At 46.6% G+C, this 16,365-nt stretch overlaps 1 protein-coding gene across 5 annotated transcripts in view; it reads left to right on the top strand.

Moving 5' to 3' along the window:
• The first annotated feature begins 327 nt into the window (after positions 1 to 327).
• The window catches only part of FBXL20 (F-box and leucine rich repeat protein 20), a 42,343-nt gene continuing 26,305 nt past the window's right edge, over positions 328 to 16,365 (top strand). For 2 of the 5 annotated variants that reach the window (XM_080369995.1, XM_080369992.1), the window contains exon 1: positions 328 to 505. In XM_080369995.1, the coding sequence (XP_080226121.1) occupies positions 464 to 505 (42 nt within the window). In that variant the 5' untranslated portion in view covers positions 328 to 463. Of the gene's footprint in view, positions 506 to 1,314; positions 1,354 to 5,935; positions 6,050 to 7,371; positions 7,504 to 16,365 lie in introns of those variants that run through there. The other 3 variants (XM_080369993.1, XM_080369994.1, XM_080369996.1) reach the window with 3 other exon arrangements.

Genomic DNA, 16,365 nt, shown 5'->3' with positions numbered 1-16,365 from the left:
GGAGGGGCGAGGGGGTGTCCCCGTCCCTGTCCCCCCCAACAAACACCGGGACCCCCCCGACCCCCGCGGTGGCGGGGAGGGGGCTGCGCCCCCCCGGTATGGGCGGGGGGACCCTTACGGCCCCCGGAGGAGGGGGGTGGGGTGGGGTCCCGCAGCCCCCGGTGCAGCGGGGAGGGGGGGGCGCCCCCCGCAGAGCCCCCCCCGCTCACACCGGGAGGGGGGGGCAGGAGGACGGGGGCGGCTCCCCCCAACTCCCTCCCCGCCGCCGCCGCGCGCCGTGCCCGGCGCTGGCCAATGAGCGCGCTTGTTGTTGGCAGGTGCCGTGTTTTTGTTTTGGGTTGAAGTTAAGGCCGGAGGAGACGCGGCGGCGGCGGCGGGCGGAGGCCGCTGAGCCTCGGCACCCCCTGCCCTCCTCCCCCCGCCGGCCTTCCTCCCTCCCCCCAGCCTCCTCCCCCTCCCCGCCATGCGGAGGGAGATGAACGGGGTCACTAAGAGCCGCTTTGAGGTGAGGCCCCGGGGGCGAGGCCGCCCGGCCCGGCTGAGGAGAGGCGGGGTGGGAGGGGGCCAGGCCGCGCCGTGTGTCCCCTCACGGCGTTGGGGTGTGGGGCGACACCCCCTCTCCGCCCCCAATCCCCCCATAGCCGGTCATCGCGGCCCTGTAGCAAACTCGGGGGGGGGGGCTGTATGAATGAGGCCGAGGGGGGCTTTACCCTAGGCTGGGTGCGAGGGGGGGGCTGTGGGTGCGTAGAGGTGGGGGCTTGGGCCTGTCACTGCGACGCGGGGGGGGCTGTGTGTGTGAGAACCTCCCCTCGCCCTGGTTGGGGGGTCCCCCCCCCTTCCGATGCAAACTCCTGTGGGGGGGGCGCGGGGCTGCTGGCAACGTGTTGCTGCGGGGAAGTGGCTGGAGCAGAGAGTGTGGGAAGGGGCTGGAGCCCAGGGCAGCCTCCGGGGGGGGTGGGCTCGGGGGGGGGATGGTGGTGGTGCCCTCGTCCTGTCTTTTTTTGGCCAGTAGCCGGGAAAAAATTTGATTACGGGGAGGTGGGGGGATGGAGAGGACGGAAGGAGCGGGGGGGGGGGGGGGGATGGTGGTAAACAATAAGATCTATTCAAAGAATATGGCACAAAGCAGCCGGGCGAGCCAGGGCTGCTTCCAGCTCTGCATTGTTGGAACAGCTGTCTTCCCCGGGTGGGGGAGGAGGGGGGCATCGGCGGGCAGAGCGGCAGCAGCCGGGTTTACTTTTCATCTCTGTGAGAGGCAGTTGTGGAGGATGAAAATACCTGCCCCTTCCCTCCCTCGACCGCCCGGCTCGTGTTCTGTACGAGGATGACATGGGAGGAAAAGAGCCTGGAAGGGTAAAGATGTGGTTGTGTCCCCTCCTTGTAGAAGAGGAAGGCTAGCAAGGCAAAAGACTTGGTTAATGGTAAACTGAAGTGTAGCTCCACAGAGATCAGCGTTGAATTCGTCAGGAAACTGGCCCTGGAGTCCAGGAAGGTGCAGCAAATAATGGTTTTGTAATATTGCACATGATACTGTTTTCTTCCTCTCTCAAATCTGTGTCGGCCGCTGTAAATAAGTAGGAGCATGTCTGTTTAGAATGGTTTCACGTTAAATAGTGTTGGAATAGTCCTGTTTCTGTAGCATCCAAACGATAAAAACATTGAGCTAAACCTGGAAACTCAGAAAGAGAAGGCTGCATGCGTAACGTGTTTTATCCGGGGTTATTGTTTTTACCGTTCTAGTCTGTTCCTGGCTGGACACATCTTTTTCCTTTTTTTTTTTTTTTTTTTTTTTTTTTTTTTTTTTTTTTATTACTGCAGAGTGGCTGGTTACAGGGCAGAGTAAAGAATAAAAACACGTTGGTAGCAGTCTTCCGTGGGGAAACGTCTTCTCATACAGCAGTGGCCTTTTTTGCTTGCTTAGCCTTTGTCTTGAAATACTGGAGTTCACTTCAGTATTGGGAAAGCTTTTCATCGGGGTTGTACCAAAATAAGATTCACCTAGTTCATCGGGGAAGAAAAGTGAGGAAGAGCTTTGTTTGGGTGGGGCTTTTTTTGCTGGAATTGTAAATTACTTCCTATAGTAAAAAATGGCCCAGTTGAAAATAAGTAAAATGCTCGGAGTAGTTGAGGTCTAAAATTACAATTTTTTTTTTACTCTATTTTTGTACAGGAAGAGTCAGCGTATTATAGAAAGGCTTACTTTGAGCTACCAGAAGTGCCTTTAAACATTATCCTGAGGTTTGGATATGTTTTGGTTAATAAATCAAGGGCGTGGTTTTATTAGCCCTAGCATTGATTATCTTTGACCCACTCACCTATATATCCTGGAAGGGATGAGTTTAGAACTCTTCTGCTTTAAATACTTGGTTTTCTAGTGAGGGTGTTTTGGTCTGAAAAAGCTTCTTAACATGTCAGTGCATTCACACTTATAAATAGATTTATTTTTTCAGAGGGGAAGTATGGGTAGAAATGCAGCTGTCCTTTCTAGAAAACAGTTTCTAATGTTTCTGCTTTAAAAGTAAAAGTTCTATGCGCTGAGGAGAGCGTGCCTTTTAGTGTAATAGTTCATATTTAATGTGACATAAGGACAATTATGCAAAAATGTGTTGAGACTGGAAGCTGCTATTCAAAGTTGTTGAATATTGTAAGATCAACGAAGACAGCACGGGGTTGAATGCTTGGTGATTAGTACTCCTCCTACATAGCCCTCTGCGTTACCTCCGGATTAGAGACAAGAGTTGACTGCCGTGGTAGTTCCCCTGGCTGAGGAGTGGTAAGTAGGGCCTTTGAGTCTGGAGTCTTATCTTGGGGTAAAAATAGCTTGATGCAGAGTTGTGACTAATATGTATTTTGTCGGTTTGAGGCTTTAACAAGTGAATTATTGAGGGGGAGTTTCGTTTGGGTTTTCAGATTTTGGTTTATTGCCTTTTGTTAAGCCGTGTAAACAGATTCGTGAACCATTCTTGTTGGGTAATTTTAAAATCCAATCTAGATTGGATTTAATAGTCATTTCTTCTTACTGTAATAATAAAATATGGTAATGGAATATGGGCTAAGCTGCTTAAATTTGACTTGCATATGGGTTTCTGGTACGTATGTGTGGCCAGCTGTCCGTTCCAGGAAGAATGGAACTCTCTTTCTTTTAAATGAAAGAATGAACTCTGGCATGCCCAGCCAAATGAGCATATTCTAAATAAGTCCCTTTATAGGAGGTGTGGCCACCACAGAGAAAATAACCACTTACTGTAGCAAAGCAAACAAAAAGGGAAAACACTACCCAGATTGACTCCTAATTTTTTGTGGTGTCGGTTTAATATGGAACATGCCCTGACAGATCACAATCCTGGCTTATATTTGGCATTTCTCTGCCTCCTGTCGTACCCGGTACGGGATGTCTGGTGAACTACAATGAAATGATAGCAAATTGGAGGGGATGTGACGACATCTGATGCTTTTGTGCGACTGGTACTCTACTCTTTGAGGGCTTGTTTGCTTTCCAAAGGCCCTAGTTCTCATCGCTTCTTTCATCTGTTTCATCCACGCTTTTCTGGCCCGGGATGTCATCTGGAGACCAAGTGTCTTAGGCTTGCTTTCCCCAGCTCGCAGCTGTCAGTAACTCATCATCAAAATAAACATCATCATCTAGGGCAGAGTGCTCCTCTGAGCTTTCTGGCTTCCAGAGCAGAGTGGATGTGGTCAGCGGCACCGCTCTGAGATGGGTAGCGCTTACCTAGATGCATGCAGAGAGCTGAGGGAGGTAAGCCAGCACAAAACCACCACCCTGCGATCAGCAGCAGCGTTTTCTATGAACCAGTGGCTGCTTTGGTGTTAGACCAGTCACGTTGTGGGCATCTTCAGCACCAACAGACTCCGGGCTTTGAAGGGTTCTCTTCCTCTGCAGTGTTTTGTGTTCCGTTGAGCCATGTTGTCAGGCTTAAATGATTATAGTTGCCTTTTTTTCCCCTGGACTGTGAGCAATTCATGTAGTCTCCTCTACATCCTTAAACAAAACCACCACTACTTAAAAAAAAAAAAAAAAAAAAAAAGGCACATCATCCTTTCCGGCTTCCTCAGGGAGTCTTCACAACTTCCAATTAGCGGGAGTTGATTCTGGCTGTAAAGCGTTTCTTTATGGGCAGTTTTGTCCTATTAAAAAAACCAAAACAAACAAACAATGAAGTGTGAACTCCAGGGAAGTATCTGAGGAACAAGCATCTCTACGAGCCTTGGGAGCGCTGTCAGTCGGACAAACGCATCCATCAGTGCAATTCACAGCATTTCTCATCTAGATTTGGGATCCCCAATGTGAGGGAATCCTGACTCGTCTGAACCGTACTAGTGGCCTCTTTAGTTCCTGGGTCTTGAATTTAGAGCTGCTATGAAATGAGGTGAGCTGAAAGCAAAATGAGAAACTTAAAATGCTTCAAAATAGAGTTGCCTTCTAATAATTAATCCTGCCTCTGTTCAGAAAGCTGAATTGAATAATCTTAATTACCCTAATCCCATTTTTGAATCTGCTGGGTTCCTGAGTCTTAAACGCTGTTCCTGTATTTCAGGGTTGCTTGGCTTTACAGTTCAGAGCTGATCCTGTTGGGATTGTCTTTGTTCCCTTTGCTGGGCTGCTCCTGTGCTCCTTTCTATCCTTCTGGTTAGGGCTTTATTATTTCGAGGGATGGAGGCTGTGTAAACAGGCGGACCCAAACAAAGCGGGCAGGGAGTATCAATAATTCTTTGCACCCCACCATGGTATCTCCTTGCTGTTTTCTAGCAGAAACTTGCAAAAAGTGACGTTCTGTGGCTTTTATACGGCAAGAGAAACTGTTGCTGACATGGCACCGTAAAGACATGAGGTAGCGCAGTTGAATTGAGACAGTTCTATTTTGGCAGGTATCTAATAATGTGGCTCTTAAATTCTGACAGTGTTTCTCACTACTTAAAAAAAAAAAAAAATGCAGCTTTGGGAGGGGTTTGAGAGCTGACAGCTTTTCCATACTTTTTTTTTTTTTTTCACTTCGGTGTTATCTCATGCTGCTCTTAGGTGTAATAATTTTTCAGCCAGCACTTCTCTTTTTTTGACAGATGAATAATAAAATGTTACTTTATTGTGTACAAAGTGCTTGTTTAAATGTTAAGATAGTAAGAGATGTAAACTGTAACTTGATTTTCACACCCCCACCGTGCTGGTCCTGTGGCTTTCCATGCTGTAGCAGAGGGAAGAGGAATTCTGCGAGATCTGGAAGCAAAAGGCAAATTGGTTGAGTCAGAGATACTTGACCCAGGCTACAGGGAGACTGGGAAGGATTAAAGAAGAAAACTGCTTTTTCTTGGAGGAGGGGGCCACGGGGAGAAATCCTTGCTGCTGTGGATTTCTCCTTTGTGGTGTACACGCTGTATTTTGCCATACAGGCGCTCTAGGCAAGTTGCCAAAAGCCAAAGAAGGCATAGGATGGGGAACTGACTGATAAAAGGTATTTTGGAAACAAATTCTGATTGCTTTCATTTCTCTTTTTTTTTTTTTTTTTTTTTTTTTTTTTCCTTAATTTGACTTGGGGGAAGTTTCAGTTTCAGTCTCCTAGCTCTTTCACCTTGTAGTCTTTGTACTAGGCAGCCACCAGCACATCCCTGCCGTAATTAGGTAGAGCAGCAGCTTTACAAGCGTTGGATTATGTGTGTGTGCTTTGACCTTAGCCCATGTCACCTGAGAGACCAAGCTTGTGTTGCAAAATTTATTTTTTTTTTCTTCCTCCCCCCCACGCCGCCAAATGGGAGTCTCTTCTTCCTTCTTCCCCTGTAAGGAGCTGTGCTTGCAAGTTGGGCAAGAGTGGAAATGTTGGCCATGGCCAACAGTAATTTCAACAAGAATTATAAGTAAAAATGCCGAAACCCTGTATTTCCTCCCCCTGTTCGTTGCTGACAGTTGTGCAGTACAAATCGCCGGGGCAGCACCCTCTAAGGACCCGTCACTGATTTGGCCCGAGCCACGTGAAGAGCGGCGCGTTGTGCCCGAGGTCTGGCTTGCCTGCCTGCGGCTTTTCTTGCATTTATCGAGGTGAGTGCTGCCTCTGGCCGAAACGGGGGTTCCCCAAGGTGATTTCCCTTGGAGCAGCCGCTCAGGGGGAGCGCGTGTGTTCCCGGGGAGAGGAGCCTGACTGCTCGGGCTGCGTCCGTCTTGCATCGTGGCTTGCGTAACAGGAAAGGGAGTTAGGGAGCTTGTTGTGTGCCCGGGTATGTCTCAACTTATTTTAGATCCCATTATTAATTGGGGCCTGGGACAGATCAGGTAATTACTGTTTTCACTGTTGGATCACCTCGCTGCGTTATTTCCTTTGACTCATCCCATTATGAAAGGCAACCCGATGAGTGGTTTAGTCTTATTGATACGGGATGAAACGTGTAACCGCGCAGCTCTGTGGAGGGACCAGAGTCTGTGCGTGGCGGGTGGTTGGATGTGCCTGGCTGACCCGTCAGTTTTGCTTTCAGATCGACCATCCTTTTACGTGTGGCAAACTCACCCCATGCCCTTCACACCTCACCTCGGGTAGGGGGTGTTTTTGAGACAGAACTAAAGTCGTTTGACTTTATTTCCAAGTATATACACCAATATTACCATCATCATCTCTTAGATAATAGCTGAATATAAACCCAATAGTGAAAAAAACCCTTATTACTGGTAAAGGAGAACTGTAGATTTTGGAGAGGGACAGAACTGTAAGAAATTTGTTTGGCAAAGAAGCTTATTTGAATTGTGATGAGCCTTGATACGTACTCGGAGGGCTAGATGAATCTCAATTCTAGCTTGAAAATATTGACACATGTGTCTGGTTTTGGGTTTTGGTTCTTTTTTTGATTGTTTTTTTTTTCTTTTTTAATTCACTCAAAGGGCATTTGTAGTAAACCACTACCCTGCTAAAATGAGCTTCTAGAAAGCAAAAAATAAATAGATAGTGGGTGTTTTGTAGCACAGTCCATGGCCATAGGCTGTGTCCCTGTGAAGTCAGGAAGTCTTTGTATTATTTTTACTCTCCTTCGTTGGTGTTGGATGTTGTTTTTATGGGCAACAGTGTGTATTTCAAACTTCGAAGGGTGTGTGTGAGAAAGCAGCATCATTTTAAATCAAATGTCTGTAATAGGTCATAAAACACCAAGATGACCACTCGTAGGATGCTGAGGTTTTTAATGGAGCTAAAAAAAAAAAGTAGCTGCCCAAAAGCAGCTTTGATGGCAGCGTATGTGGTAGTTTTGCTTCTTGCTGCGTCTCTTTACCGCATCGTGCCAACTAACTTTGACCTCTGCAGTTCTTGGACATGCGAGCCATCGCTGAATGTTTTCAGAGGGTGTTTTTCATTCAGCACCAGATACAACTTCTGGTAAAGACAAAGCCGATTAACTGCAAGCTTCTGCTTCCCCAAGCTGTCACAAGGCTGCTTCAGATTCTGCCCTGCGTCCCTACCAGGACTCTCAGATGTGTATCTCCTGCAGCCTACGTCAGCCGGGAGAAGTCGGGTAACTAAAATGCTGGTGGTGCCTTTTTCAATTGCAATTTAAAAACTCAGTGAGCTTTTAGTTGTAGTTGGGGGATGCTTTGTTTGTGGGAAACTGTCTCGCAGCCAAAACTGGGATAGGAGAACAAAACAGGTGAACAAAAAGCTTAGGAACGTGCTTTGGTATCTGACAGCGGTTTCTAGGTTTGGAAGAAATACAGCATATAGCACATGCAGTTGAAATGGTATTTCTTAAATCAGAAGTAGTCTTCTGGTACCTCACCTTGCACATCTGACTTTGAAGGTTTATTTTTTGAATGCAACAACATAACCTTCTCTATTTGCACGTAAATCACCTGATGAATTTCTCCTCTGTGGCAGTTTCTGCGTTACGGTGACGTCAGAGATGCGCGCAGCAGGCAATTCTTTATCACGGGCTTGATTTCTGTAGGGCTTGACTAATTTTTTTGTTCAGCCTCATGCTTTTGGTATTGCTGAATCAAAAAAAAAAACAAAACAAAAACAAAAACAAAGCAGCTATTTATTTAACCTTGCTGTTGAATGCAGAATGGAGTCAGGGTACACAGAAGCATAGCTCATCCGTACCCTGGCTACTTATCGCCAGCAGAAATTTAAGCTTTTCCAAAGCAACGACAGATGAGGAAGAAGCGATGTGACGGTGTATGAGTAAATTGCCTATTGAGCTATTTTTAGGCATATTAAGCCTATAGTAAACCTTTTCAGCCAGGGTCTGTTTTGTCTCGGTTTTGTACTGCTTAGTCACGATTATGGTTGAGCAGAGCCCTGGTGCTGAGCCAGGCTGGCGAGGGTGCCCGTGGCACGGTGCGTGGCAGGAGGCAGCCGGCTGCTCCGCGCTCCCCGCTTCTCCCGACACAAACGCCGCGGGAGGATGCCGGAGCATCACAGCCGCTAAGGATGGAGTTTGTCACAGCAGCGGCTTTATTCGACAGCCAGCCATTTTCCTTGGAGATTTTAACAGATTAAACTGGATGTTTGTTTTGTTTGGGGGGGGTTTGTTGGTTGTTTTTGTTTGGTTTTTTGTTGGTTGTTTTTTTTAAAAAAAAAAAAAAGTCCCTGTGTAACAAAAGGCTGGAAGGAAAATTCAGCCAGTCCGGACTGCTTGTGGATGTAAACAACTTTATGCTTTGTGTCGTGTCCTTGTATTTTACTGTCACTTCTGTGTGATCTATCTCTGCAGTGTCTTTTTTTTCTTTGCCTCCAGTAAGGCAGTTCAGCCTGCTGAAACTCCCACTTCCCTTAAGCCTTGTACTGGGGAAGGAGCACTTCTGAACTGGTGCTCGGTGCATGTCGGTGATGTTTGGTTATTTGAGCCCTTTTCATTGGTAGTATTTTTTGACCAAAATTAAGTGAGGGGTTAGTATATATTGACAGTGCTTGCAAGAAGTCACTTCCAAGCTTCACTGAGCTTTTCCAAAGGAAGTATGGAATGAATTCCACGTTTTTCTTTTGTGTTTTATGCCTAGCTTGTTGGTTTGGGTTTTTTTGTGGTGGTGGGTTTTTTTGATGGTTTCTTTTTTTTTTTACTAGATTGGCATTGTGTGCCATGAGCTGGGTTTGGCGTGTGTCCTGTCTTGTTTCAGTGACTTTGTACTGGGCTTGTTCATCTCTTCCATATGGACTGGAGCAGATAAAAGTGATATAAATACTACCAGTAATGCTAGATTTTTGGATGTGAGCCAGCAGCTGTATAGCTGAAGAACACCTCACAGGCCATCTCTGGCTCGTCAAGATTTAAACTCTTTGAACAAATTTGTACAGGTGTTTAATTTCTTTCACTTCACAACAGCAAAAAAAATCTTCCAGAGCTCTGAAGGTTAATCTCCAAAATGCCTGGATCATCCAGATTGGGTGGGGATGTAAACTGACAAAATATGCCAGCTACATATGTAATCCTTAATTTATGATGGCAACTGTTGATTCCCCACCTTTTCTATCTTAAAAACAAGTTTCCAGGCTGCATTATTTACTCTCTAATAATTGCAGTCTGTTTTCTGTCTTGGTTTTAATTGCTTAATTTCCTGTGGTCATAAGTAGCTGTGGAGGGTCTGGCCAGCATTTGCTTGTGGACCAAAGATCTAGTGGGCTTTGGGTCTAAAGAACGGCTAAAATTTCATCCTCAGCACACGGTTACCTTTTTCTTTTGTGTTTGTAAGGCCGCTGTAAGTTGTCTTACGCCGTTTCTTTATGCAAGGAAACAAGTTGCTGTATTTTAAAATTATAATATTTATGAATAATTTGTGGCTTCTTAAGAGGGTATGCTTTAAAATTCTGTACTTGTTTCACGTGAAGTTTGCTGAATACAGAGGCATGAAAGACTTTACTGGTTATGTTTGTACTTACTGTTTATAGTTTTCATTTCCTGCTGCCCACCTGTATGGGTGTCTCGCTGTTGGGGGGGGGGGGTGTTGTACTGAAAACGGGTGTCCATCTTCCTTCTTTCCTTCTCTCTGCATCAGCCTGACCATGTCCCCGGGCTGTGGCAGCGTGCACTGTGGTTTTTTCATGCTTTTTGGGCAGCTTCACATTTTCGGTCTGCGTTCTCGAGGGGCTGGGAGTGCCAGACCCTGTGTTTTTTCACTGGAGTGAACATTAAGGTGGATGACAGTCAGTCTGGGTGTAACGACTGAGTCGAGTGCCTTTGCTAGCCGCTAATTCCACCGAGCCCTAAATAAGCGTCATCCCTTTTTCTCCATTGCGCTTTGAGTTTTCTACTTTAGCAGAAAAATGTTTGAGTTCAAAGTCCGCACCTAGGCTAACGCCATGTGCCAGGTTGTTGGCTTTGGCACTGATGCTTCCAAAGTTAAGCCTCATGTGATTTGATTTTTTATATATATATATATATATATATAAAAATATATATATATTTAAGACCAGCCATCCCCCTCCCCCTGCTGATGCCAGATGCAGTCTCAGTTGAAAACGGGCTGTGTCTGTCAGTAGTGCAGTAAATACTCCCGCCCTAGCTGATGTGTGCAGCAGCTGTACTGCACTGCTGGCTCGCTGGTGTTTAGCTTGTGTCGAGTACAAACACGGATAAATACTTGAGATCCTGTTAACCTTGATGGTAGCGTTTCTTGTCCAGCTGAACGTGTTCTTCAGTGCTTTGTGGGGCGATACAGGTCTTGAATCCCGCTGCCTCTGTGCGTGACCACGTCTGTGTCCGGGTAGACAGAGAGGGATGCTGCTCCTTTCCTCCTCGGTGCCCATAACAATATATGGGGGGTTATGCAGAAACAAGCTCTGCAAATAGTCAAACTGAAAGCGAGTGTGTCCTTATGACCAACTTTGAAACTTTATGTAGTAAATTCCCTTATGTTTGGTGGCAAAGTAGGATTTTGGTGGCACTGGAACTTTGCGCTGGATGTTGGTCACTTCAGGTTCTGAAGTTCCTGCGTCGGAGATGCTGGCAGGACGTGAGTGTTTGTCTATCTTAGAGATGTACCTTCATTGTAGACCACCCATGTCGTGCTGCAGATCTACTCTGTCCTTTTTCTGCTCCTAGTCTTTTTAGTGGGCAAAACTCTGCGGAACAAAATGTTGGGAAAATCGATGGTGGGTTTCAGCGTCTGCTGTCATATAGGCAAGGCAGTCTGGTATGTCTTTATGTCTAAACTGCACTTCATTGGAGAAAAAAAAAAAAAAGTCCCTGCTGCTGTTCTAGTGGAAAATCTTTTTGGTATGTCAGATGAGTAAACTGTTGTTCTCTTAAAAATGCAGCCAGTAACTTAAGAATTGCTTACAGAGAGTAGTTTTGAGCATTTAGGGTAATGTCAGCTAACTGTGCTGTGTGTTCTGTACATTAATATTCCTAATTATTTCCAGTAAACTGCAAATGTTGCAATAACTCCTGTAGAGACTTCTCAAGTGTGTTTTTCCACACACAAAAAAAGTGAAAAACAAAACTTTTGTTCCCCATAGGAACACCCCTCCGGCCCTTCCCCAACAATAAAACCAAAACTATTGCCAGATGTGACATTTACAGGAAAGCATTGCCCCTTCCCTCTGCCAGCCCAGACCACAGAAGAGCTCTGCAGCCGAGAGCCTGCCCCGAGCGGGGGTCCGCAGCCGCTCCGGGGGAGCTTTGCCAGCTCTCTGTAAGCCAGGAAGGACAAATTTGTGCCACTCTGTGTTTGGAGACTTTTCCGTGGAACTGGGGGTAAGGGGGGCATAACTCTTCTGGAAGCAAAGACTTAAATCTTGCAGAAACTGCTGAATAAACGCTCTTCTCGCTGGAGAAGCTTTTACTTGTTGCTGTGGAATAATATCCATCAAACTGATGTTGAGACCTCCATGTTAATACAGCAACTTGTTCTCGGATGGGAACTTCTAAAATCTAGCAAAATGTAATTTGGAATCTGGATTTCCTGAGAGGAGCCGTAGGTGTTGGCTGTACCGCCTTCTGCACTAACATTTGCCACACATTTGTGTCACGTCGTAGGGAGAAGCGCAGTCTCTCCGTGAGCGGCTGCATCAGTCCAGCACGTGGACACCTCATTTACACGCTGAACACTGACAATATCCATTCGCTCTGGGCGGGATGGATAGAGCAGCACCAGACCTGAAGGAGAGAACCACGTGTCCCTGCGTTTGTATGGCTTTTGAAGCCTGCTCCACGACAATGCAAGGCTTGCGTAAAGGCTAAATGGGCGGCTGCAATAATGACACGCACTACTTTATATTTGAACTCAAATGCATGCCTGCTACGAGTTGCTTCACTTACAGAGCTTGCCTCAACTGTTGTTCGCATCCCTCTTTGCATCTATGATGAGCAGGGTACATATGTAGGTGTTCCTTGTGCGGGGACACTCGTAATTACATGCTGTCACCCGTCGCACGCTCAGCGGCGAAGCGCTGTCGCCTGGATCCCGTGGTGGTGTCATTCAGATGACCCAATTTGGATGCTGTGCCCTGTAATGAATGGCTGACACCACCAGTGCCTGAGTAGCAACTCTGTCTTCTACGCTGGTAGCAATGCCTCGCAGCTGATAAATCTGTTTAATTAGCCCCACACCGAGCGCTTACAGGCTGCTGCGGGACTGCGCAACCAGATGAATTGAGCCAGTTTGCAAAACTTTTAATACTCTGGAAGGCAAGGGCAGAGTTATTACGACAAATGGGCAATTACGTGTTGCGTTAAGTGACTTCAGTGTAAGGCTGCAAGAACTGTATCTTTTGATGGCTTCTGCCCATTTGTTTTCATAAACTGCCGTGATTGGAACGCTTCTGGGTGATGGTGCTCTAGAGAGAAGCACAGCGGTGCCATAAATACATCCTGGGAAGTACCAGGTTTTTGTCTTCTGGGTTGTAATCTCTGGGCTTCCATAGAATTATTCAGGTTGAAGATAGAGTCTAACCATTAACACAGCACGGCCAAGCCCACTGCTAAACCATGTTGCTCAGCACCATGTCTACACGTTTTTTAAACCCCTCCAGGAATGGTGGCTCTACCACCTCCCTGGGCAGCCTGTGCCAGGGCTTGAGCACCCTTCCCATGTGGAAATTTTCCCTAATATTCAATATAAACCTCCCGTGGTGTAACTTGAGGCTGTTTCTTCTTGTCCTGTTGCTTGTTACCTGGGAGAAGAGACCACCCACCCCCCTGCCTAGAGCTCCCTATAGGGAGCAGTAAGGTTCCCCCTCCCCAAGCCCCTTCCCCTCCAGGCTGAACACCTCCAGTTCCTTCAGCTGTTCCTCATCAGACTGGTGCTCCAGACTCTTCAACAGCTTCGTTGCACTTCTTTGGAAACTCTCCAGCATCTCTACATCCCTCTTGAAGTGAGGGGTCCAAAGCTGAACACAGTATTCAAGATGTGGGAAGTTACCGTGGGAGGGTACAGGAAAGTTAAGGGGGTTCTGGTGGGTTCCTGTGGGTGACCGGAGGCTGGATCATCCTTGTTGCTAGCACCTCTGGCCATATCCTCTTACAAAAAAACCCATAAAATAAATAAAAACATGGCAAAACAGGCCCCTCCGGGTGCACCTGTCAAATGTTGAATGCACCAGACTATTCCAAACTGGGAGCCAAACGGTTACAATTCTCCTCTTATTGAACAGTAAATGTAAATGGTGTATTAACATTTTAATTGGTTTGCGAGTTAAAGGATTGATTTATGGATTAAGTTCCCCCAGTTTTGTCATTTCCTTGGGCTTGCAAAGCTGGTGCCGAGCGCTGGAGTTGCAATTAGATGGATCCTGTTTGTTCTCCCTCTGAGCCCCTGTTGGAACAGGGGAAGTGTTTCCATCTGCAGCGCTGCTGAAGCGTGTACGTGCAAAGCATCCCATGGATTGTAAAACCTCTTTGTGGGAAGTATAAAACTGCTAGCAGGCATATGCCCTGGAAAACGGTGGGTTCTGCCCGTTTTCTAGCTTTGGTGGAAGAGCTTGGCATGACAATATTTGCAGGAAAAATAAATCATCTGAAGTGAGCAGTGACCAAATCCTGTGTGCGCTGTGGCATTGCGTAGCTCCAGCTGCCCAGGGCAGCAAAGCCATCACTTCCACTGTGTGTGGATGTTGCTCTGAAGACCAGTAAGAGATTTATAGTAACCTAACTGGGAACTGCAGCACGCTGTCTTAAACTTTACCCAGCTCTGGTGTTCAGGCAGGACGTGTTTTCCTTTGCCTTGTAGCAGATTATAGCGATCTGTACTAATTTAATACAAGTTTTGAAACCTAGTATCCGCTTCCATGGTGTTTGTTCTAGATTTATCCCTTCTGTTCTAGCTAGAAAAGGCTGTTTCAAAAGTTTTCAAGAGAGTAGCGCACTGCTGGTCTGCCTTTGTCTTGATGGGTGGAAGAGTAAGAGGAATTTCATTCCCTTCCATTTCTTCTGCCTAAGGGACACGGCTTCACACAGCAGCAAACTTGATGCTTTGTGGAAGATTCCATGTTTTATCTGCCAATAAAATTTACATACAAGAAATTCATTTTTCTGTGTCCTGTCAGGAATAAGTTAGTCTACTGAATAACGCCTGGTATGAAAGGATGTTAAGAGAGATATTGGGAAAAACAAGCTTAGGTCATTTAGTTTTTATCGCTAGAAGTAATTTGAAAAGCCTGGAAGTCTAGAATAGCCTCTAACATTTTTTCAGCTTAGTTTCAGTCTTGTATAGACTTGCCAGGCAGTCAGAATGCCCGCTGGTATATTTAACTAGCTGTACCTGCTGCCACGACTTAGCAGTAGATCCCGATTCCAGCCTGTTTTCACCCAGCCTCAGTCATCTGAGCAGCAGTTTGGCAGGCAGGCGTGAGGAGAGGGCTCTGGTGATGTACCCTGGCGTTCCCACGGAAAGGGAATTCCAGAGCTGAGATTCTCCCGCGGAGCACATCCTGCCTTGGCCCTGTCCCGTTGTAAGTACTGTTTTAGTAAGACAAAACCCCAAACGTTCCTTTGGTATAACGCTGGGCGAAGCGTAGCTTCTACAGAAAAATAATGTAAGGCTTCAATTTGCGCTGGGATCCAGGTTAAGCTTTTTCCGCGAGCGATGTAACAGGCCAAAGGCAAGAAGTCGCCTGTGTTTTGTGCGAAGCTGTTTGCGAGCATCCTTGCCGTACGGTCTCGGTGAGCGACGGGCAGGGACTGTTGCCTGCGTTCTCACCGTAAAATCTGAATTCAGACAAAGCCTTGTCGCCAGTCCAGATGAGACAGAAGAGGCTTGCTGGCCGCCTCTGGAATCTCTATTTTAATACTTCCTGCCCCTCGCCTGTTCACTACTCTGGTTCCTTTTCGGAAGTTTCCTGCTGTTGTCTGATCTGCTCCTTCAGTTTCCCTTAACTTTTTTGTGCAGGGTGCTGCTTCAGGGGTAAAATTCTGGCCAGGACAATAATGGGAAAGAGGATAGAGCTGCCCGATCACTATCATTCTTGTAACTGGGGGAAGAAAAATCAGTCTGGTTTTCCCATGAATAATTCCTCTGCATTTCTCCTTTGTTAGAGCTTTCTCCAGAATTTCCTTAATTTCCCAGCTGATCAGCTAAGCCATCTAATTAGATGATCCAGTCCCAGCATGCGCACACGCGTTGGCTCCTTTGGCAGCCTCGGCAATGTCCTGACCCTGCCAGGCGTCGGAGAGCGTTCATCACCGAGGCTGGACGCGGTCCGTGACTCGAGGAGATGCTCTTCTGCCCTGGTCTCTGAGGGAACAGACTTGACAGAACTGGTGTGAGCTGGGGAAATGGCAAAACTTCCATTTTAATTATCTGCAAAACGGGCTGAGTAGTTGCCTGTCTAGTGGACCGTTTAGGACTTGCTAACTTGTGATATCTTCTGGTGGGAAGTGATAAAAGCGGCTGTGGGGGGGAAAACACCACCTCTTCTGTGTGACATTTTGGGAAAGAATGCTGGAGAGTTCGTGTCCCACTTCAGCATCATGCCTCAGTATCTTGAGATAATTAAAAAGCAAGCTGTGATTTAGAAACACAGCTTTAAAGTTTGACTCTAAAAGCATCGGTTTCGGTGTTCTCTTGTACCGATGGCGTTAGCCTGTTGTCAATTCGTTATCGCTGATTGGAGCGTATTAAAAAGCTTCTGAGCAGCAGCACGTGGGCTTTTCACGTTGAGCTGTGATGGTTTCTTTGACAGGTGATGGGGTTGGGTTGATGCTCAGGTACAGAGTTATTTGCTGCTTGGAGAAGCTGTTTTCTGTCAGCCAGGCCTAGCGTACAGCTTCATAAGCCACTAAGATCTTACTTTCCTTTTTTAACTCTTAATCTGATCCTCTGCCACTTAAGTGACCTAGCTGATGCTGGTTTTCTTTGCTTTGCATACAGACAACTAAATCGATTCAGAGCACTTAATCAACCGATTAGAATCAGCTTTTCCAGACTGCGATTTCAGCAGCAGT

Source organism: Falco punctatus (genome assembly GCF_963210335.1).
Source record: "Falco punctatus genome assembly, chromosome: 19".
Lineage (NCBI taxonomy): Eukaryota > Metazoa > Chordata > Aves > Falconiformes > Falconidae > Falco > Falco punctatus.
The sequence above is the reverse complement of the archived record's forward strand: the minus strand, read 5'-3'. Positions and strand labels throughout refer to the sequence as shown.